The 24,533-nt window shown below is 41.8% G+C and overlaps 2 protein-coding genes across 2 annotated transcripts in view; both read right to left on the bottom strand.

The window, feature by feature from the left end:
- The window catches only part of LOC306761450 (RNA-binding protein Nova-1-like), a gene marked incomplete at both ends in the record, with an annotated part of 29,779 nt that extends 21,678 nt beyond the window's left edge, over positions 1 to 8,101 (bottom strand). The window contains 2 exons of the mRNA XM_079247613.1: positions 955 to 1,098; positions 7,921 to 8,101. Of these exons, the coding sequence (XP_079103739.1) occupies positions 955 to 1,098; positions 7,921 to 8,101 (325 nt within the window). The remainder of the gene's footprint in view (positions 1 to 954; positions 1,099 to 7,920) is intronic.
- A 1,585-nt stretch (positions 8,102 to 9,686) lies between these two features.
- kptn (kaptin (actin binding protein)) lies at positions 9,687 to 20,489 on the bottom strand. The gene is made up of 12 exons (XM_079247203.1): positions 20,030 to 20,489; positions 19,846 to 19,928; positions 19,652 to 19,736; positions 19,510 to 19,564; positions 17,111 to 17,189; positions 15,218 to 15,291; positions 14,856 to 14,962; positions 11,566 to 11,670; positions 11,426 to 11,489; positions 11,203 to 11,338; positions 10,597 to 10,770; positions 9,687 to 10,154 (listed from the first exon to the last, which is right to left on the bottom strand). The coding sequence occupies exons 1-12, from the start codon at positions 20,229 to 20,231 to the stop codon at positions 9,993 to 9,995; spliced, it is 1,326 nt and encodes a 441-aa protein (XP_079103329.1). The 5' UTR covers positions 20,232 to 20,489; the 3' UTR covers positions 9,687 to 9,992.
- Between the last annotated feature and the right edge of the window lie 4,044 nt (positions 20,490 to 24,533).

Genomic DNA, 24,533 nt, shown 5'->3' on the forward strand with positions numbered 1-24,533 from the left:
TTTCCTGAACTACTATGTGAATAAGTTGTAATAAAGAGGGCTGAGACTGCATTGAACAACAAAGCTGCTCTGACATTGTTCAACGCAGTCTCAACCCTCTTTATTCTAACTTCTCTACGTAGTGTTCAGGAATTGTTCTCCAGACTTCCTGAAGGATAATCCGAAGCTCTCCTTTGCATCCCATTCCCTCCATGAAACCTGTTGCTACTGATTTTCAGTCCAGTTCTTCAGCCTCTTCTTCCCGTTTTCCTTCCTTAACAATGGCGTCTTAACAGTGACCCTTCCATGGGCGCCACAAGGCTTTGGTTATGATTACGGATAAACTAAAGGTTCAGATGCTTCTCTTTGGTCTTGTTTCCACTAATTTGGTGGATTTTTCCCTATTTCTTTTGGACATCAGATCCTGTTTATCTGTTTTGTCCTCCACTTGTCCGGTTTCTTGATTCATTTTAAATCATTCAGTGCACCTCATGCTGATATATGTATAAATAGCTCTTTAGGAATCACTTTGCTGAGCAACAATACAACACTTGGTCCGTAAACTACGTTTTCTTTGGCATTTTGTTCTTTTGCAACTAAAGAAATGGGGACAAATTTCTTTTATAAATAGCTGCAAATAAAAGGATAGAATTTAAAATGGGTTCTTTGCTAATTTCTGTTAAGTGCAATTACAACAATTCATCCTTTGAGTTTTGTCCCTTAAAATGCTTGAATGGCTCATAATTCCATCATAAATGGGTGAAAAAGCCGCCAATTTCCAAAACCGTGAAAAATAAACTGCGCAATACCCACGGAAAGCCTGGAGAACTGTTTCTCAAGACCAAAAGACCACAAGAAAGTCTGAGTGCTTGAACAGAAAATCTCTAGAAATGAGGAGTGTCTCAACACGTTTATATAGTACAGCTTTTAGGCCTTTTCAGCCATCAAGCTAATTTACCAAGTGCTCATTCTTACCTGGGTAAAAGTCTTTGGATTTGGACAGCTTAATGGTGGCACCCGTCTCTTTCTGCAGTTGTACGATGGTCTGGCCACCCTTGCCAATTATAGAGCCGGCTGCATAGCTGGGGATCAGCACCTTCAGGAAGTACTCACCCTCCTCTGGGGAAGAGACACACAAAGTGGGAAAAGGCCACATCATGTTCAGCAGCTCCACACATTGTCATGTAGTTCATACAAGTACCCAACCCCCATTACCCTCCACCAGCAAGAAAAAAAAAAGCTTTAATGGAAACACAACGCTTTGACATGCATCTATACTCCTCTGGTGAAGGTGTTTGTTTGCAGAGTTAAAGATGGAGTTTGTGTAGCTCCCAGTGCTTTGCATTCTGAAAGAGATTGGTGGCATGTTCTGTGTCCTGTCCCAGATTTCTAGTGGAGTAAATGATGACCTCCTTTCCAGCTTGCAGAGGTCTAATTTTAACCATTTTCAAGGAGTTTTAGAAATCTCTGAATAAATATCCAACCGAGCTCAATGTTACTAATCCTCTCTTAGACGTAAATCAAAAGACAGTAAAAATGGATCTGGGTGTAAGGAAAAAGAAAAGTTACACTCTGAGGACGAGACGTAAACACATGAACTCACAATCCCAGTAGTTCATGAACGCTAATGCAGAATTATCCTTTGTAATTAACCAACATGCGGAGAACATATGGGAACCAATCCTGCAGATTTGCTCAAAGGGTATCCTGCCAAAATGGTCTAATTTTGGAGGAAGCGTTTGTGGTTTAGAGTGGCTTGAAGCGGTCGGTTATTGACAGCACAAAAGTTTGAAGAATTTGCAGCCAAACATGGTTCCTTCTTCCCCAATCTCATTTAGGAATTAATCAACACTGCAGTGGGTAAAGTGTGTGTCCAAGCAAACCTGATCAGTCCGAGTGCGCAGTCTAAGAAAAAGCAATCAACCACACATGGAGATTGAATCAAGAAGTAATTAAATTACCGGCAAACAGCACATGAAAATCTGATATCTGTGGATATGTGGCAGAATTCATTGACTCACCCAATGAGTCAATGAATTCCAAATATCATCTTGATGAAGTTGTGATACAGATGCGTACAACAAAATAATCTCCTCTGCATGCTGATCTGGATGCAATGACGTCATGTTCGATCCCTTTCAGCTGCCAAAAGGGTGACGTCAGTGGAGCGGGCAGAGATGTAACAAGCCGCTGTCCACCTTTAGATGACGAGATTTCTTTCGCCATTTCTGGAGTGTGGCGTGTGACAGATTTTCACTGTCAGTTGCTGCAGCCGCGGGGGTCTGTCGCCATGTCACCGTGGTTTTTTTTTTTTGTTGTTGTTGTGTCTTGATGTCAAGTGCTTGACCGGTGCGATGGAGACAAGAGGATGGAGGTGGGCTGAGCCCAACCTGTTGCCTCAGTAATGCACTCATTAGATTCAGATGTGAATGAACATGGCACTGTGACATGAGGGAATTTCACAGCCCACATGTTAGCTCTTCTGCTTATTGCATTAATATGCCTCTCATGTTCCATTCAGGCATAGGCATGTTTTTTTTCCCATGCATGTCACCCCTAACCAGTTTCTCTGACAAATATACACCTATTCAGTGACATGAATGTTGATGTAATATCACTTCAGAGATGGAATAACTTGCTGAGATAATCCAAAATCCCAGAGTGCATCCTATAACAACATCAACTAAAGCTGCTAAATGTGTCAAAATCTGGGTTTTTCTTTAAGAAATAGAAAATCAGTCTCAGAATTCATCTTATTTCCTGATTTTATTGCTTTTAGATTTTCAGATTATTGTTCAATATTGCAATCGGCTCTCCGCTTTTCTCCCAACGTAAAAACATAAAATGACCTTGGTGGAAAAAAGCAGCAATCATACACGGTCGCCAAAAAAAAAAAAAAAAAAGCTTTTCGGTCCTCACTTCTTTCGCCATGTATCTGATACCGTACACACACACACACACACACACACACACACACACACACACACCATGAAATTCATCTGATGCTGATTACAGGATCCCAATAAACCAACGACCTGTTGTTGGCAGACGAGCCCAAACCCACTGCGTAACTTTCTGTTCATCTTCAGCCGGAGTAAAGCCAGCAGGGGAGGAAGCCACTAAGATTCCCTCCATCGCCCTCACAGCCACGTTTGCTGTCATTAGTCAATAATTAATTCCGTCCTAGTGTCTGAGATCACAGTAACAGGTTTTAATGGCGTCATGTGGTAGAGTAAACATGGCAATCTGTCGCCAGGGAACGGGAGCAGTGGGGCACATTGGGAAGCTGAGCCAGTGGGGTGTTAGTTCAAACCCTTGCTTCCAGTCCTGGAAGGATGGCTTGGAGGAGAGACATGGTCTCTGAGCCAAATGTGTTTAGTTAAGTCACTCGAGGGGGGTGGGTCAGGAGGAAATGCCTTGTGACCGTCCTCCCTCCTTCTCACAACCCTTCCAAGTACCCATTCTGCATTTCAATGGACTAACCTGCTCCTGTCAGGGAGCAAGGACGATGGAACGAAAACGAGCAATAATGAACAAACGGCCTACAGATGTATGAAACTACGCATCGGTCTAGCATGACGGATAAATTCAACAAGTCAGACAAAAAGAGTTTTGAAGCTTACCCATTCTGAGATCTGCTGCTTCTCAAGTCCTCTGTCAGATCGCCATCAATGCCGGGGTACAATCTCTAAAAGGGATCTGAACATTAGCCTAGGCATAGGTGCAATGGTAGTGTTGAGGAATGCGGCCAGTCAACCTTTTTCACCGAGGTCTTATTCATCAGTGAGTGCAGAAAAAGAGATTTCACCGCAGCATCCGAGCCATGCCTGCAGCTGGCCAGAGCCTCAATTGTCTGAGAAAATGCTAATGCAGGCTCTCAGTGTTTTCAGTGAAAGACGGCACGCATTGTTCAAGCCTGCATCGGTTTGAAGGGGGGGGGGTCTTCCCTGCCGCATCACCCTTTTCACTGCTCTCATCCATATTCATCGAGTGGCCTGTCCGTCTGCAGCAGCGCGCAGGACTGACACCTCTCTGGGCCAATGGGTGGCCTCCTCTCTCCGGCACGTCATGTCCCCGCCCCCTTGAAGCCGGTCCCAAAAAATTGAATTTTCTCCCCCTACCCCGCCTCTTTTGACGCAGCACTATAAAGTACGGCAGGCCATTCACCCACTCTTTTCTAGTGAAAAGTGACAAAGGTGAAGTGGCTGAGGGGGAGCGGGGTTCGGGCGCTGAATGAGGACGCTTGCGGAATGACCTTCAATAGTGGCTGAAAAGGTGCGCGGATAACACAAGCAGATGATGAAGGAGGTGGAGGAGGAGTGATCTGAGACAGCGTGCCTTACGCCACCCATCCTCCTTTCCTCCTCCTCTCCCCCCACCCCCAATCCCTTAGACGGCCATGTTTGAGAGGGCGGAGGGGCTCATCAACCATTGCAAATGGCAGTGCCGCAGAATGGTGGAGGGGGGTGATGAAGCCAATCACTACGCCTATAAATCTTACACCGAGAGGTATCTTAAGTGACTGTGTGTTAAAACTGCAAAGTACTTGGACATTAAGTGTGAATGCTGGAGGGGGAGGAAGGGTACTGGGAGGGGGTTGGTGGGTCCAGATAGATTTAATATTGCTTTCCAGGGAACCTGCAAAAAAAAAATAGAAGAACTCCCTTTTTCTTTAGATCCTGACTCGTTTAATCCACAAATCAAACCTCAACATCGCAGCACCGATTTGGCTTTTTTCAGAAGCAAAGCCTTCCAGAAAATTCTAACAGTCTCATTCAACTGAGAAGTGCTCTACTATATAGACACAGCTCCCCTGTGGACTCCACTCTCTCTCTCTCTCTCTCTAAGGGTCTATTTATCTCTCCTTTTCTCTCTGTCTTTATTTCTATCGCTCCCCTCTTTCTCTCTTTCACTGCCACCTGGCAAATTCACAGTCCACTCACGTCACATAGCTCTGCAAGGGCACCTGTGTCCTTCCCACCAAAAAAAAAAAAAAAAAAAAAAAATCGGGGGAAAAAAAAATTAAAAAACACAGCTCACATTCCTGTGCCAGCCTTTCCATTAGCAACATAACGAGATCATACCTAATCCCCGAGCACACAACCTTCTTTGGAAGGTGCATGCTTGCCAGCAACATGGGCTCGGCGTGTGTGTAACTAGAAAGAAAAGAGAAATTAAATGAAAGATGTTCATTTTGTGGAGAGAGAAGGGCAGCGCTGATAAAAGAAGAGTAATTTCCCTCATTCAGTGTCCGCGGCTCCTAATGCACATCGAGGGGCTCGGCTTTGAAAGAGCACAAGGCTTTCTTCTCTTTGTTGTAACTGCCAGTCATGTTAATGATCAGTTCGGTAGGAATAACGTGATCAATATCAGACGTAGTCAAGGGGCTGGTGATTACAGGGATGGCTGACGATTATCAGGCTGTCTAACACTACTGCCAGACAAGCTGTAGGCTAACATGGCTGCATAAATTATAAGAAAACTAAATTACATTGGGTCAAAATACTGTTTCATGCATTTGATAGAGGCCAGGTACGGTCACACTATTAAGATCAACTATTTAATAAATGCTCATTTTTAGTAACTTCATAAGCCGAAGGCTTAAACATATGTTTATCCCTTCTCCCTGTAGGATTGTGTGAAAGGCCAAGACTCTGTGAGATTTCATTTGGAGACACTTTAAGTCATTCGAACCTCTTTGAAGCACAATAAATAGATAAGCACAAGTGATCTTTCCATCTATTTTCTGTCCTCGCCTGCCTCAGTTGTCACAGGGCAAGAGGTGGGACGCATCCCAGACAGGCTGCTGGGAGGCAAAAGCTACTTTTTATAGTAAATTAAGAGTATGCATATTATTTTTCTGGAGATCAAATCATGAACTGTTTAAATATCAGCAATCTTAAATGGATATTTTCTGATTTAGGGCATCATTATCAGCATTGCCGCTTCTGGGTCAAACATACTGGTCTTTGTGGAGTTAGCATGCTCTGCTGGTCCTTCCCGCAATACAAAGACGTGCATGCTGAGTTGACGGGCGATTCTGAAATAATCCCAACAGTGAACATGCACGGTGGCCTGTCTTCATGTCTGTTTGCCCAGTGATTGACTGGAAAACGGTTCATGTGTGTACAAGCCTCTCTGCTCATATCCCACCCACCCCAGTGTCAGGCTCCTTCTCTAAACATGATGAAGAGGTCTGAGCTCATAGATCTGCACATTGTTTTCCTTGATTAAAAGATCAGCTATTTGCTGAAAACGAGGAACTCTCTTCAGAAATCAACGCTCTGTCAATGTTGCAGCTGCAAAGAATTGAAACAAGACTCTTTTTCTGCAGTTTTGAATTTGCTTCAAATGTAATCTCACACTATCAAAGACTCGTATCTGCGCGGATATTGGACGGGAAAATCCCAGCGAAGTGTCTGTCTGACGGAGAAGTGGTGAAAACTCTGCAATAGGCAAGAACACCATGTGATCTCCTGGTTCTGGACTGGTTTTAGAGGTGTTAATGGAAGACATATGGGGTCTGAGCATGTTCTAAAATACTGTCTGGTGGTATGAGGATTCCTTTTTCTGTTTTTACTGAAAATTCATTTCTGAGGCGCAGTGAGGTGCAGCAGAGATTCGCTCATGCTGTCAGAAAGAGGATATAATGCTGCCGTCACTGAACGGGTGGGTGTCTGAGACACAGAGACAGAGAATTCAGCAACATCTGGTGAAAGAACGGCCTATTCTCTGCAGACATCTAATTAACATTAAGTTGTTGAGAGAGTGTTCCCCGTGAGCTGCAGACCATAACAGTCACACGCTGAAATAAGACGTACAGCAGCAGGAATCAGCCATCATCCTCTCTGCTGCTGTCCGACATCTTACTGACAAATAACAAACGCAGCTTCTCCACATCTTCTCTCTAGTTTTATGCACCCTTATTCTCACTCTTACTTCATGTTATATGAAGACATTTTCTTCTGTAAACACAGAACATTAAATACCTGCTTAAAAACAAACCTATCTGCAAGTTTTTAATTGTAATTCTGGTGTTTCAGAACTGTAATTCCAGCATAACACAAACCTAATGAGAAACATCATAACAGCCATGAAGAAAATACCAAACAGATGCTGAGATCTGCCTCACCGTGCAAACTATAAATAACCGGAGTTGGATAAGGATCTAGGCTACAAGTGGTGATGATTGTGCACCCTTAAGGGTTTGCATGAATTGTCACCTGTTGGTTTTCCTGCAAAGCTTACCTTTAACACGTGTGCTGTAAACTAAACTGTGTAAGAGTCTCTGCATTAATCATATGCTGCAAAAATCTCACGCAAACATCTTTATTTATAAAAAATAAACAGTGCTTTTTCACACCCATCCTTGCCTGGAATATTCAAACATAGGTTTATTGTGACACTGCACAGAATAAAGTTTAAGGAAACTGCTTCAGCTTGTAAAGCGAGCTGTGAAAGTGACACAATCCACAGCTTGAGCAAGATGTTTTGATTCATATGATTCACCATAAGGTGATGGGGGGGGGGGGGGGAGGGTTAAAGACTGCAGTCTCTACTGTTTTAGCACCTGCTATCGATCAACAACAGCTTTCCTCCTCCTTCTTACTCAGACAAAAATGCATTTGGCCAAAGAACAAGAAAGGATGTGTCTACAAGAAAGTCAGATTAACAATGCAAAGCGTCACTTTCTCTACTCCACGGCACACCTCCAGCTCCAGATGTGGAGCAGAAAGGTAAGTGGGTTCAAATTCAAAAGCTGACCTGAGGAGGCCGTCCACTATCAGGCTGCTGGGGTGAAGCGAGCAGCCATAAACACGGTGAGTCTTCCTAAGTGCCAAGCGCACAGGTGCTGCGTGGAGGCAGCACTGCTTCTATTTGAAGACACGTCCACGCAGACATTTCTACAGCAGCTTTTGGGCTCATTCTTGTGTTTCTTACCTCCAGTGTTGGTGCGTTTGGTGCAGCCGGCCTCCTCAGCCGGAGTTTCCAGCGGTCTCTTGCGGGAGTCCGGGTTGTCGGTGTCCATGTGGGCCTGCTGCAGGCTGTGGAGGTCAGGGTTGGAGTAAATCCCGTTGTGGTCCACGGCTGCTCCACCACCACCACCACCGGCCATCATCATCTTTCCACCGGAGATAAATTAGCTCTGCTCGCCTCTTCTCTCTCTGACTGACACACACACACACACACACACACCCGCAGCGCCTTCACCACCACATAGCCTGGAAACCGCGAGTTTTGGGATCCGGAGACGGTCTCAGAGGGATCAAATGGTTAGACAACACCGGGGAACAGGGTCTCTTCTCTCCGCTGCTGCTCTCGTCCTCTCTCTCCCCCCTCTCTCTCTCTCCCTCTCTCTCTCTCTCTCTCTCTCTCTCTCTCTCTCGGAGCTAAATATAAAAAGCCATTGAGAGAAACGCGCTGCTTTACCGCGCGCGCAGCCTCTCCACCAGCACGCTGCTGTATTGTTGACGCGCAGAAACAAACCCGAAAGGAAAGAGGAACCACGGTGCGAGCAGACCTGCCACCAGGGGCCACAGGCAGAGAGAAGGCTTTCTGAACTTCTCTTCACGCCATCTTCCCCCGTTCAGCCCGGTGTGATGAGTGCAGCTGTTGTTATTGTCGCCTTTGTGTCCTGCAGGAGGGGATGGATGGAGTTTGGGGGCTCCACAGAGGACCACAGTGCCACTGACCGGCCAAACCACGGCCTCAACAACAAAAACAAGCAAGATCCTGCTTAAGTTGCTTTAAGTCAACTTGCTTTAAACATACTATTATTTGTTTTAGTGTATGTTTAATTTTTTTTTCATCTTTCGCTGAAAAAACATCCAAACATCCAACATTAGTTGTTATATTTCTGTACTGTATTAAAGTTTTGAGCCATACTTTAAACGTTTTATTTGATTTTAATAATTTTCTCTGCTGTTCATTTTCAAATAAATATTTTTCTTTAATATGAATGAAAAAGCAGAAACATGTAAAAATCCAAATGAGTTTATTTTCTGTATTTTACTGTACATATTTAATAAACTAGTCCACATCATCAGCAAAGACTGCATTTTTTAAGCTTATTCTAAGTGTTTTTAAATTTTACATGTATTAAATTAAATTAAATTAAATGAAAATGCTTTTTGATATCCTGAGGGGAAAATCTGTTTTTTGCTTCTTTTTTTTCCCCCAGTTTTGTTGTGATGTTGAGGTTGTGCAGTGCCATGTGTGAAATAAAACAAATTATAGTGATGTAACAGGTTTATTTTTTGAGGAAAAAAAAAACTCACAACAGTTCTGTGTTTTCCTGTTGTTCACCATGATATGTCCAGATTGAAAAGAACTGCAGGACAGGTCTGCTTGACCAGTCTGACAGCAGCAGATGTTCAGGATGTCTTCTTGCAGACTCATAATGCTGCATTCCTTCCATGTCTTTGTTGGAAATTATCATGATTTTAAGAGTTTTTATCTAATTTTATTTAATATTTTCTTTCATTCTAGTTTTAATTTTAAAGTATGCTTCTTATATTCAGATGTTTTAATGTCTGTAAAGCCTTAGGATCACCCTGTTGTTAAACTGCGATACAAATAAACTTGCTTTGCCTTGCCTTTGTTAGCCAACAGTGTCACATTTAGAAGAAATGTTTTCTCTCTGCCTCCCTCCTCTTTGTTTTATCATCAAACCATTTGGGACTGCAGTTGGTCCTGTTGGTAAATGGCTTTTTCCGTTGCCATGGATACTCATCATAACAGATACTGAAAAGTTGGGGGGAAAAAATTGTACTGTAAAGTAGATCCAGGGAAGGAACCAAAAACTGAAAAACTGTAAGATGAATGAGAAAAAGTCTGTTTATTGATCTTTGTGAAGGCAGCTAAAGCGACAGCTCTCGAGTCCAAAACAAATTTCCCCAAAGAGACAGAATGACATCATGTCATATTTCAAATAAGATAACCCTGAGATAATCCTTCACACTGACCCTTTATTTACACTGGACCAAAACATCCAAACAACATAAATATCTTTGTTAACACGGTGGTGTTTGAGTGATACCCTCCTGGATCTGATCGGCTTTGCTCTCTTCTGTCTCTGAAGCTTCATTTGGCTGCAGCTCTGAGCCGGCCATCAACGCCGACACCCTCTGGCCAAGCCTCTCCAGGACCAAATCAGCAGTGCAGGTTAGACTATGCTGAAAACACAGAGGAAAAAAGAAAAACACATTTTCAGATACAGAACATGCACAGCAGTAGATGTGTAGAGTTATGTTGCATTGTTGTGAATGTGTGAGGAAGATAAAATAAAAATAAAAAAAAAAGCAGCAGAATTACATGCTATTTGTTCAAGGTTGGATCATTTTTTTATTTAGGTGGAGGAAGACTAATTGAACAAGCAGAGAATTTAATAATTTCTTCCTCTTTTTTTTTTTTAAAAAAGATGCAGTAAAAAACCTGCAAAATCAGTCATGCTGCAATTTCTCTTAGTGGCCACTAGAGGTCAGTAATTACCTGAGCTTAACTATAATTCACTTTCTGTCATGATGACTTTTAAGAAGAACTTTAATGTTAATCTGTTGATCATCAGCAAACACAAGCTGTGACACCATCCAGTTGGAAAGATTTACTCCAACACACCTGTAAAACGTGCAAACCCTTCAGCGTGAGCACTGCCAGTTCTCTCAAACCATCCCCCGTCAAGTCTAAGTAGATGATGGACAGCAAAGGACTCTTGAAGCTCCGCCTCCACTGCAGCTGAAACTGCCCGTCTTGTCCGCTACCTTCCGGCTGAAATTTGTAGCAGAGAAGCTCCTGTGTGACAGAAAGATAAATAAGCCTTTCGCCTCAGATAAACTAAGGTGACATGAGCCGTGCCCCGAGCTGCCTGCCTCGGCTGGTGCTGTAATTTCATTCAGGATAGGACTTGTTTCTGTTTTATCTTGGTCTTGCTGCCAAAAAAAAGTCACATTAAATGACCTGTCGGTGCTGTGAATGTATCCCGTTGCATTGCCATAAGCACCATAATTTATTCTAATTCAATTGCACTTGCAATGTAAAGCAACAAACATGGATTAATCTGCATTATAAACAGCCCTCGACTAGTGCACTATTTCTTCTGACTGAGAAAAGTTTGTCACAAAGTACAGTAATAATAACTGAGCCTTTAAAATAAAACGAGATGAGAGGAATTAAAGGGCTTGGAGCTGACTTTTCACCTCTCCTGTAGAAACGAGGAGCTCTAACCTGTCCATATGTTCCCAGCAGCACCTCCTTCTGCCCGTCAAAGTCCAGGTCGATGACCAGCGCGCAAAGCACCGCATCCCACTGTTCACTTTCCGAGAGACACGTCAGCCAGGACAACCCACGCTCCTGGACATCTCTGAGCAGAAACACACACATGTAACACCGCAGCTGCTTTTCCTTCTCCACAGTAACACCTGATTTCATCTGCAGCCGTCATACTGACCTGTAAACAACCGCCATCTCGATAGTGCTGGTTATCAGGAGGCTGTAGCTCTCCACTTCCTCACCTGGGAAGAAAAACATGCAGACAGTTGAGGCACATAATGATAGTATGAGTCAAACCTAAACAGACCAGGGACTTACTTTTCTCTCCGCTGGCCCGGCTCGGCTTGGTTTGGCAGCTTAGAGGAAACAGCAGCACTGTAGAAATCGGACTGTCGAACTGAACACGCCAGCTCTGCAAAACCTCTAATTAAAAACACACATAGAGCCGCTGATACCCCACAGTAGATACGACCCAATCCCATAGCAGCAGGTGTAGAAGCAACAAGGAGAACACGAGGAAAACAAAACACACTTAATGTTAAATTACGACACAGACAGGATTTCATCCGCCCTCTGATTCAAACAGCACCGGCTTATCAGAGATCACAACGAACCCCCGAAGCAGAGCAGTGGAAACATGAGGCCTGATTGGGATCTTAATGAAGCACCTCAGCGATACACACCAACATAAAACTACTTGAATCTAATTAAGAATTCGCTTCTGTTAATCTGAAAAGGCTCCAAAAAAGACAACAAAATAATCACTAATGTGGTTTAAATTAAGGTCCTGTGAAACAGGTGGCTCACCTTTTTAATCCCATGCTTTTATACAACAGATTCGTCCTTATCAGGTATTAAAAGGAGGTAAATGCAGCCTCAAATGAACAAAACAATACATCAGTACGGGTCATTATCTGCGTAACCGAAACTCAGCCGAAACACGTGTGTGTGTGTGTGTGTGTGTGTGTGGAAAGCAGCTCCCACTCCATGAGTCAGCAGCTTGTAGGACAACCTTTAGCATCAAAAACATGAAGTTATATCTTCACTCTTTCGCATCATTGTGGAACGTTTTTCTGTACATGGTTGCTTCGGGTCATTGAGGTTTGCAGACATCCGTTCCTGCAAAACCCGATGCAGCATTTAAATCTGAGGTCTTGACTTGGACTGCATGGTTGCGCCCAGATTCTTTTCTTTTCCAGTCATTCTGCTACAGATCTGCTGATGTGTTTGGGAAGCAAAGCTGTGGTTGTGAGGCAGGTGGCCTCATGTTTAACTCTTCAACACTTATCAGGCTCCTCTCTGATGGAACCAGCTCCCACCGTGGGTTCTGGAGGCAGACTCCCTCCACACCTTTAAGATCAGGCTGAAAACTTTCCTTTTCCATGATTCTTATAGTTAGGATATGAGCATCTCCTGAGTTGGAGTCTGCATGTACGGGACCCAACTATCCAGGTTATGCTCATTGCTCTTATAGTTATGGGTAGTCTAGCCATCCATTACTACAATGGGGATGTTACCTGATGCACTGAGAAGAACCTCGCTCTATTACATTACATTATATATTAATGTATAAATATATGCCAAAATTGCCGTCTCTAACTTATTTCTCCTTTTTTCTGCAGGTCTTCATGAATAAGTGCAATTGTACATGTTGATCTGTCTTTCCTGTCGTCTCCACCCCAACCAGTCGAGGCAGATGGCTGCCCTCCCTGAGCTGGGTTCTGCCGGAGGTTTTCTTCCTGTTAAAGGGGAGTTTTCCTTCCCACTGTCGCCGTGTGCAGCTCAGGATGGGGGATTGGATGGAAGTCATGACTCAATGTAATCAGTTGGTTTATATTGTAGGATATGTATGAATTGGCTGGAAATGATGTGTATGTAAAGTGCCCTGTGACAACATTGCTGTGAAGTGGCGCTGTACAAAAAAAGCTGAATTGAATGATGAGTTCATAATGATGGCAGGATGTCCAGCTCCTGTGGCTGCAGGAGAAACCCAAATCATCCGTTGGTATGAGGCCAAAACAGCCAGTTTCTTATTTTACCGCAAAGCAAAACGTCACGCAGCGTCCCGTACGTACAGGTTGTATAGTGTCGGCTACTGAGCAGCAGCTGTAGAAATAACTTCGCTTGTTCCAGCCGCTTATGGTTGGCGATAAGTTGCATGAAGCAGCAGGAAAGAAATAAACATGTATCGCAGCAAATATAGGAATAAATATGAATATAACAAATATCCGCATTAGTATAAATAAAAGTGTAAATAAAAAACAACCTTACAAGCTTAATACATATTTACATGGTGGAGTATGAAGAAAGTATCATGACTGTACAGATGAGTGGTACAGTCTGACAGCAGTGTGGTAGCGCTCTGTCCTACACGGAGGATGTCTCAGTCTGCTGCTGAAGGAGCTGCTCCACCCATCCACAGTCTGGTACAGTGGCTGAACATGAATATGAAATGAACATGATAGATGTGTCATGTGTCACTGTGTGATCGAACAAGTCCGGGACGGGAAGTTTTAAGGTCAGAAAGTTACATAATGCATCTTAAAAGGGGTGCTATGATGGTATTTGGCGTTTTCTGAGCTTTCTACAATGTTACAGTGTTGAATTCTCATCAGACATGTGAACGACACTGTTTTTTTATCACCTAAACGCATGTTTGTGTTTGCGTTTGAGTTGCAGCACTCTCTCCGTTCGGTTTCCATGGCAACGAAAAACGCGTCGTTTTAGAGAGTTTTTTCTACTTGGAAATCCTTGTGACGTCCCGGGAGATAAGGTTCGGTGATTGGTTACCTTCTACTGGTTAACAAGGGCATGTACAAATACATCAGGCGGGTGGAAAACGTGGGATAAAGTTATTTCCAACGATGGCTGGTGAGTTTACCAAAGAGAGACATCCTGCTGCATTCGTTGCTGTGGGTTGCTGTTTTCCACTTTGTTTTCAGGCTCTGATTCAGGTTCCAACATGTAGGGCTGTATGCTATGTGTTGACATTGTATTTTGTTTTTTTTAATGAGTTTATATGAGCCTAATCCTTCTGTTTATGAGATGTTACAATGATGGCGAAAGCAGCTGCGGTGCGCGCTCCCGATGTAGTGCAGTGGCGGGAGGCGGAGCTTAATGCGGAAGAGTCTCAATCCACTCATTTTGCCCACAGGCTGGTCTGACAGCCTACGGAGAGGGTCGGTCTGAAGTAAATAAAGCAGTTTGTGACAATAACTCGATCAATCCCAGCCCTTCTGGTCTCAGAAATGAAAATAAATTAGCCTGAAATGCACAAAATAGTTCCACTTTAATGAAAAACAGAAATAATGTTGTAATCCTGACTTGATGAACGACAAACTGAGTGAAAAGCCGTCCTAGACTGATAAAAAAAAAACAGTGGTTGCTTTTTTCACTGCTGATGTCTTTCCTCCTTGGCATTGTGTTATCAGCTACCTGAACCCTCAAAATGCCAAAAAAAATGCCAAAAAACATCTGCTTCTATAGATGTATCATGCTTGCTGATAATGTTTCATTTTTCTCATCGATTCTTTAGTTTTTCTTCCCTGTTAAGACTCGATGGTGTAACTTTATTTATATTATAAGGAGCTGCCTTACGACCGCCTTACCTGGTCCCTTCTGATTGACCAAAGCCAGTCCAACGCAGCCGTTCTGGCAGCCAAACGCTGAGAGCCGCCGGCCGGCGGATATTCTCAGCGTATCCAACCATAACACACTGCGTGAAGAGAAAGGGAGAAACATCACCATCACACACTGTAATGGATGATACACACATTTAATTTAAGGATGTGCAGACGTTGTCTTAATTACTGCCACTCAGACCCACTTCCTGAGCGAAGATTAGTGGATGAACTAAACAAGTGACACATCAGCAAGTGTCTTCAACACACACACACACACACACACACACACACGATCAGACTAACGAACATGAACAGCAAACATGACAGAGAAGCTGTGCATAACTAACTTGCTGGGCAGCTGTTGTAGCTCAGGGAAGAGTCTCTCCACCGGCTGCTCTTCAAACTGGTGCAGGGAGGCGTTCTGTTGGAGACCAGAGACTCGGGCTGAATGCCGCCCTGATGTGTTCAGGAGGAACCAAGATATGCCAACTCATCCCCATCATGTCGATCTTTGTGTCAACATGGACATGGCGAAATTTTAAAGGTGTTTTCTTAAGCTTTATGGGAACTTATTATGTTTGTATGTATTTCCACGGACATGGAGACGACCTTGATCTGCAGATGAGGATCATGTGACATGAGTAAAAGCTAAAATGTTCAGTTTCCATTTTGTAAACAAATTTAGAACAAAAAGTAAAGACATAATTTCTCCCTTTTGGTCGTACTCTTGCCTTACACATAGTTGGAAAGCCTGACTCGTCGCCTTTACAACAAGGTGTAACTTGTAAGGATTGTGCCTCTGTGAATTTAGCAATAGAGGTAAACATGTGGATAAAACCCCTGCATCATGGCTGCATGGGGGAGACCCCACACCAGGGATCCTCAATCCTGGTCCTCGGGGACCGGTGGTCTGCAGGCTTTCCAAGTGTTCTCGCTGCAACACACCTCATTCCAATCAATGTGCATTTAGCAGACATGTGCAGCGCTTGTCTGAGTCCGATCAGGTGTGTTGCAGCAGGGAAACTTGGAATACCTGCAGAAAACCGGCTCTAGAGGACCAGGATGGAGAATCTCTGCTCCATACCAGCAAGAGAATCTTGTTGGGGGATATTTGCACATTTCCAGGGAGGTTCTCCTCACACATCTAGCTATGTTGCTCCTTCCACAGAAGCGTGGTGCGTTCAAGTGATTCTTTGTTGTGAAGGTGACCAGTCGGGTTTTCATACCGCATGTATTGCTATGGATAAATAAGCTTGTTGGGTTTCCCGGCTTCAGGACATCCAGGACAGCGTTGGCAGGATACTGACCAGAAGACGCAAATTTGACCACATCATCTCAGACCTCCTCCGGTTTCTCATAAACATGAAGATGGAAAAAAAAATTCTGTCTCCTCACATTCCACTGGCTGCATGGCAACGCACCAGAACTCCCATAATCCTCCAGAACTTCAAGCTCCACAGCCGTGGAACGACCTGCCTGACTACCTGCGAGCTCCACAGACTGAGGAGTCTTTTATCAGATTTTTTATTCTCAGTATCTATCTATCTATCTATCTTGTAGTGGTGGGAAAATTTAATCAAAAAATCAAAAATCTGGATTTTTTTGCTTCACGATTTTAAAATAGATTTTTCATTAAAAAAAAAAAAAACTTTTTTTTTTTCTTTAAATAAATAAATATAATCCATGACTAATTTTTTGTCATTTTTATTGTTTTTATTGATCTTTTAACTTGTCTTCTTGGGCATTATAGCAGCAGAATAATGGTCTGGCTACTGGGTTGTTTTTTCTAATTTTCTAATTGAATTCAAGAAAAATGACGAGCAAAAAAAATGAAAATTTTTATACATTTCCTTTGTTTTTAATCTACAAAAATTAGCAATATCGAGGAATTGTGAGACTATTTAAATCAAATCGGAACCCAAAAAAATCAGAATTGAATCGGGACAAAAGCATATTGTCCCAGCCCTAATTATTTGTCTCTCTTAATGTTCAGTTTATCTTTTTATTGCTTTTACACGTAAAATGTAATAAACTTTATTATTATTATGACTGTTTTAACATTGAAAGGGGCATTATTAAAGAGGAGGAATCTATTAAAACACTAATTTCCTCACTTTCTGAGCTCTAAATGAAGAAAAACACCAACAGGATTCATTTAAAGAAGCAAAATGCAGCATAATTAAAACACACATAAACCGTTAAGGCAACATTTCAAGGTCTGATTGTTGAGTTGATCTCACCTCCTTGTACAGGTGGATCCTCTGGTCATGACCGCTGAGCAGAAACACCGTCTCGCTGCCTCCATCAGCACACTGCACTCTGACAGAGGGACAGAAGCTCACTGATATTTACCACGTACACACACACACACACACACGTCCACTCAGACACTGTAAGCTGCACATGTGAGACGATAAAACCTAAAAGCTACCAAAAAAAAAAAAAACTCAACATGTGAGTATAATCTGACCATGAATGATGTATAATACTGAGAACTGAAGTACAACCAAACAAAATAAAATAAACATGCTTTATTTATTTGCCTGTTTCAGAACGGTCACCACATTCTGCACTGAGACGTGTCAATCCTGTACCTGCACCCTCCTACTGTTCAGTCAGCTAATGATTATAGGAAGAGGTTTTCCATTCGTTTGTTTAAACGTAAATGAACGTCACACATCTGAACTGTTCTGCATTAATGCTGCAATCACACACTGCAGCGTAAATAAACTTTTTATGGCTTTTTTTAGCTGCTGGTAACAGTCTTGATGCTCCTTCTCTGCTTTCATTTAAAGCAGATGGTGTCGGTTTCTAATACTGGCTGATTTCCACAATGCGATGGTCCAGCCCAGAGAAGTCGACGCCGCTTCCGGACAAAGTTAACATAACATTTATTTTAAAACCCTGTTTTTGTACTTTACAAAAGGTCTCCTATAGTAATTAATCCCTTGTGGTTCTATATGGTATTGATGAATGACAGGTCATGATGCAGCACACCTTTATGTATTTTAGTTTCCAAATTTCATCGTTTATTTACATTTTGCACCAAAGAGGAAGAAATTGTTTAACTTAAGTCTTTCTTTATGGTACAATGTCTTTAAATAATCTGATATTCTACCACACTTGGAGCAAACTAGACATGCTTTGCTCGTGAAAGACTAGTAAGTCTTTTTGCAAACAGAATTTGATTATGATCACGTCTTTACATCACAACCTATCTGAAGTTATATTTTAATTTATTTGTTTTTAATCTTATTGCTAGCCCTAAACGTCCTCTGGACCAGCTTTTTTATAAACAATTTTTTCAAGCTTGAAAAGCAGAGATGGATGTTAATTAACTAATTAAATGAAGTCAATGAGAAAGAAACATCTTAGATTCTTGTTATGGTTTTCTGAGACACTGAAAACACACGTTGACTTTTTTCCAACCAGATCTGACTGATGAAAAATCAGTCTTCTGGTTAGTTAGGAGGAGGAACTTTTTTTTTTTTTTTTTAAATTCATCTCAAACATAAATACAATACAAAACAAGGATGCACATTTATGTAACATTATATCTTGTTTGAGAAGGAGCAGAAGGAATCCCAAAGCTTATTTAAATACTGCTCGTTATTTCCATAAAGTTACTCCATAAATGGAAACACATCTGCTTTTTTGGGCGGTGCGTGCGTATGGTTTCTGTAACATAGCTTTACCTCTCAGACTGTACACAGCAACTCTGTCTTTAAACATCTTTTGTATATTATATGTCATCTTTTTACTTTGAATTTTGAACATAAATTGAGTTATTTTAAACTGAACTAAGTCACAAAATTTGAGGCAACTTGTTTTCAACGTTGAATTGAATTGAATTTCACAAATAAATTGTTTGTATGATCCATTTAACCTGCATGATTAATAACCCTTATGACCCTTTTTTGTAGAATAACTAGTCTTTGCAAAGTAGCCCTAAAAGTGGTCCCCCAGACTTCCACACAATAATTGAAATACGGTAATACTAGAGCATTGTATATGTAATGGTTCTTCAGACTCTATGTGTGTGTGTGTATGTGTGTGTGTGTGTGTGTGTGTGTGTGTGTGTGTGTGTGTGTGTGCGTGTGTGTGTGTGTGTGTGTGTGTGACTCCTAAGTCACAGCTGTCATTCATCAGCCCATCACACAACAATATATCCCTCTGAGTCCATCCAGCATTCAACGCCAGATCATACAACGAATTAGTGGTATCTGGTCTCTAGCATTCTTGAATTTACCTAAGTGCTTGTTGTGCTCTTCAACCAGTCCTGCGCCGCACCGGGATCCACCTGCACTCCCAAACATCCACTCACCTGTCTGCCTGCCTGCAATTCTATCAGCTCACTGGACCACCGCCTACTCTGTAATAAAGTTTGTGTTTCAGCGCTACATTCGCCGTCTGCTCTTTGGGTCCGAAACCCTGCATGTGTGACAGTATAAGGTATTTGGAATTTAGTGTATAACTACATTTTGCTAGAATACCAACACTTCTGGCTATTTTTCCACACAGGTAATCACAGTGACTTTTATCCGCTTCATCGACTCAGCGTCTTGCAATGTGACCTGTAAGGTTAGTTGCTATGGTAACCGAGCTCAGCATCATCTCCGGTAATGGCGAAAAGCCTTACTCTGTGTGGTACAGCTGGAAAGGGGTGAACTGCAGCTCCAGATTCAGGCAGCTTTCTGTTCAGAGAAATATGATTCCCATTAGCAGGTACATCACAGAGTTAAAAGGCGGTGACGTGCACGTCTGGATGCTGCTTCACTCACGTGCAATAGACTCCAGATTGAACTCGGAGCCAGGCTCATAGTCACAGTAGATATTCAGGAATGGAGTGGCTTTATCACCAGAGTCCTGCAGCAGGTTAGACATGAGAACCACTTCTTCCATCAACAATCCTCCTCCAAGCATTTACCAATCAACTTTTATTATCTATGGCTTATAAATGATAGATCTGAATTACCTTTATGAAGGTGATTCCCACCACCAGACCTCTTTTGGGTGGAGATTTGTTGAAGGCATCAATTGATACAATCTCTGCATCAACTGGATCAAGATTTCAAAGTTTAATTTTTGCAGCATCAACCATACAGACCTAAAAAGGACTTACATTTTTAGCCCCTACTGACTATGTAGTGACTGATTACCTGGTATGTAGGTAAACTGAACCTCCTTGGCCACAGGTCGCACTTTCTGCTGCAGCTCCTGGTACCTAAAACACACCACCTTCCCTTTGAGAGTGGCTGCTAAAAGCTCCTGCTCCCCGGCCTGACAGAGCCCATAAATATTACTCTGCGATGGGAGACGGCTAAAGCTGTCCTCCACAAAGGGATCCGACTGTCGAAGCATCCTCCACGACACAATTAAGCTGGATCATTTTTCATTTTTAAGACGAATTGAACTTGTTTGGGTTTATTTAGCAGCGAGTGATAATATCAACTCCACAAAAAATCATTCCCAACTTCACGTGCGGCTCCGCAGTAGGAGTCTAAATACAGCTAACACTCTTTCCAAAGATTTTATAGGTGTTTCATTAGAAAGGGATGACATATATGAATAAATCTGCAGGTTTTGTTGGTCATAGTTTTAAGAGAGGAGTAAAGAAAAACACACAAACACATCCTTGTTTGTCTGGAGATGCGTTCACGCTTATTAGGTAAAAAGCAGATTTTCGTCTTAACTCCGCTGCGCTCTGAAAAATGAACCCTTCATAGAAAGCATTGTTTAAATAAATATTGTGTTATTTAAATAGTTTTATAACAAACAAATAAAACTAAATAAAATGCTCAATTCAGATATTTCATGTTTGATTTTAAAACAACTAGACATCCTCACGCTTGTGTAAATGTCTCACTTTACCCACCGATCTTGTGTTTGTAAAGGCAGCACAAGTCTTCTTCGCTGGATCAGACATAAAGCGGCTCCGCTTCGCTGCTGCCATCTAGCGCTCATTCTCTCTCAACATTGTGACGTTTAATTTTCCTTAGTGCAATTTCTTCATCCAGTTAACAAAGACAATACTTTCTTTGATAAAAGATTTAACCAGGAATAAATATATTAGAAGAAAACAGCGTTGCAGGTGTCATAATTATATTTTACATTAACGCTAAACAAAGCGATGCATCTGATTCATTTGCATTTTACCACATCACACATATGTTCTAGTATCAGATAGGAACATTTCTTGATTTGAGCTGCCTATTAAGCAAAATGTACAACTCCAGAAATAATTTAGTTTATGCTTTTCCACCAGAGGTCAGTGAAAACTTATTCTTCAGACTAAAAGAGAAGCTGTGTACAATGTGACACTATACTGTAACTAGTTTCCTTCACTCCTGATCAAATACAAGAAACAGCAAATGAAAAGCAAATTTACATTTTGAGGAAATTGTACAGTCTTACTTGAATTAACAACTACGGTGGTTCTTTTCAAAACGGTAAGTTTTCAGAAAAACTACTTTTGAGACCCGATATAATTGCATTTTATTCACTTCCATTCTATCTTATCCAGATTTATCATGCGCATTATGCTGTCTCTTTGTAAACAAGACTGACCTAATGCCTGTTTATACCAGTCAGCACTTTCATATTCCTTCTTCCTCGGTGTGGCAAATGTTTCTCACAACCTTGTCCTTAACATGCAACAATTAATCAGTAATTAATCAGGAAAACACAGAAAAAAACACTCACAATAATTGAGTGTTTGTGAAGTTGAGGTGAAATAAGGATTTGCACTAATCTTGAAATCTGTTGTCATCAACCTTTGATGGCATTACCAACAGCCAGTGGTGTTACTTAGGAGCAAAACATCTCTATCTTCAGAAATGTGCACATAAATAACTTTCCAGTAGGTCAAATAGTCATCGTCATCTGGTCAAATGTAAAAAACACTAAAATATATTAGTTAATCTTTATTACAAAAGTGGTAGTCTTAATCACATTTAAAGAACACGTTTGACATCTAAAAGATACTTAGAGACACTAAAGAAAAGCATTTCTTCATCACTGGACATGCATGTCTTCATCAGGACAACAGCAGCACCAGTTCAGCGGCCTTTGTCCTCATCGTCCCACAGTTACGCAGTGTGATGGTGTCCTGCGTGTGCATGTGTTGCTGGGGTGAGGCAGACGGAGGCGAAGCCCCCACGAGCTGCTGCTCCATATTGTTACAGTTCAGAGGTGGTGGTGTGCTACACCCCCACTTCTCCTAATGCCACCTGCTAATCCATCTGCAGGATTACTGTCCACTGTAATCACTCATCCTCCACAGTGACACACCTCACCTCACGCTGCAACTCCTGAGTCATTACACACACGCACACGCACACACACACACACACACCTTGCATAAGAAGTTTATTGTAGTTTTGAATCTCAAAATAATTCAAGCAGTTTACACACATCGCTTTTGGTTATTGGCTTTATTGAGACATTTCATTTCACTGACGGCGGCTTGATTTGAGGGAAGATCGAGCTGAAAGTTTGTTCCAAGGAAAAAAAAAAAAGTTATCCTCACCCTGATTCATTTCCATTCAGTCAAATCTTTTATGTAAAACTATAAACTGAACATAATGGGAGTAAAAATAATCATTTCTTTGCAGCACCATCACAAGCATACCCCCCCCAATAAAAGAGAAAGTTTTGGTGCCATTTAGAATAAAAAATCAGAATGCAATCTTTTGCAATTCTCACATAACAAACAACATACAGTTTATATTAGTAGGAAAATGTCAGCTCATTTTGAATTTGATGGGAGAAACATGATGCTTACCATGGCACAACATCCCCTCTTCTTTTAGCAACACCTGGAGTTTTAGGAGAGGAAGTTTCTCCCATTCTGGTCTGATGTAGGAGTCTGACCGCTCCACAGTCCTGAATGTTTGCTGCTGGATTGTTTTTTTTTCCACAATTCATTAAATGTTTTATATTTGTGAATGGCTCCCGGACTCTTATTCTGTAAAGTAATGCCGTTGTGATGGATGCGGGATGTGGTTCAGCATCGTCTTGCTGAAATCTGCAAGGTCTTCCCTGAGTGGGAGCGGAAGTCGCTCTAAAAGCTCCATGTAGTTTTCAGCATTGATGAAGCTTCACAGCTTCCACACCGTTGGCTCTAATGCAACCACATCCCTTCAGAGATGCATGCCGACCACAGAACAGTTTCACATTAGGCTTCTGCTTTGCATGATAGACCTTTAACCTGCATCTGGGAATTTCAGGGTGAATTCTGGAAGTGTTCCTGACACCATGTAGGGATTTCCAGAAGTGTGTTTTTAACACACTGCTGCCTGAAAGCACAAAGATCACAAACATCCAGTTTTTCCTCTTCACCTTATCCCCTGCGCACAGGGATTCCTTCTAATTCTCTAAATGTTGTCTTTTTTTTTTTTTATTATTTAACCTTTATTTAAGCAGGTGAAATCATTTGAGAATAACTTCTTATTTACAATGATGACCTGGCAAGAGGTCCCCTGGATTTAAAGATAAACAGACGAGGCAAGAGAAGAACAGGTGAAAGGAAACAACACAGGCAAATGAAAGGGGTCAACAATTACAATGGAACGCTATGGAAAGTTTTAATTTCCCCTTAAATGAGGCAATTGATGGGAGAACTGAAAGTTTGAAGGAGTTTTGGAGCGACTTCCAATCGTTTGGAGCAGCAACGTGAAAGGAAATCTGACCTAAGTACGGACTTTCAGGGAAAAAAAAAGAAAAAAAAAAAGAATGAAGTCGTTGGATCTCAGACGATAGCTGCCTTTGGAAAGAATTATACACTGCGGATGGTGGGATCTGACAGGTCTTCACATTTATTTGAAATTATTTCACAACTTTTAAACACAGTTTGTCTCAGATTGGTGAACCTCGGCCCATCTTTTCATTGGATTTTCTGCCTCTGCTTTATGGAACTGCCTTCCTCTCACCTGAGATCAGCTGAGTCGCTGATCTCTTTTAAAAAGCAGCTTAAGACATCTTTTTAATCTTGCTTTTACTTAGTTTTATTTGTTTTATCTTTATGTTTTTATGTTGTTTTAATGTTTTTGTGTTTTTATTGTGAAGTGCTTTGTGATTTTTATCTTGAAAGGCGCTATATAAATAAACCTTTACTTACTTCTAAAATGTTCCTTTTATACTCAGTCATTTTACAGACCTGTTAACTAGTTGACAAATCCTCCCCCAGTTGTTTTTAATTCACGCCGGTTTACTTTTCCAGCTCTCTGTTGCCCCGTTTCAACTTATTTATAGATGTGTTGCTGCCATCAAATTCAAAACAAGCGAAAAAATATTTTCCATGAAATGATCAAATATCTTTGTTTCATCATCTGATATGTTCTGCTGGGAGTAAAATATAGATTCATGAGATTTGTAAAATATTATAGTCTTTATTTATTGACATTTAGCACAACGCTCCAACTTTTTTTGTAATTGTGTACAATGACACAGTTTCTCTAGTGGGAATCAGGTGTTTCAAAGCAGTAGAGTGGAGAGAGTTAGTGGACTTCAGCTGGAGCTGTTTGTAGCACAACCCAGAATACCACCAGCAAAACCATCACTCACATCCAGACCTGTTATGAGGGCGTCTGCAGGAGCGGTGGCATGGTGGATTCTACGAAATACCAGACTGTGCTGAGGAAGGACGTCACACTCATTGTTTGT

Source organism: Telmatherina bonti (genome assembly GCF_933228915.1).
Source record: "Telmatherina bonti genome assembly, chromosome: 10".
NCBI lineage: Eukaryota > Metazoa > Chordata > Actinopteri > Atheriniformes > Telmatherinidae > Telmatherina > Telmatherina bonti.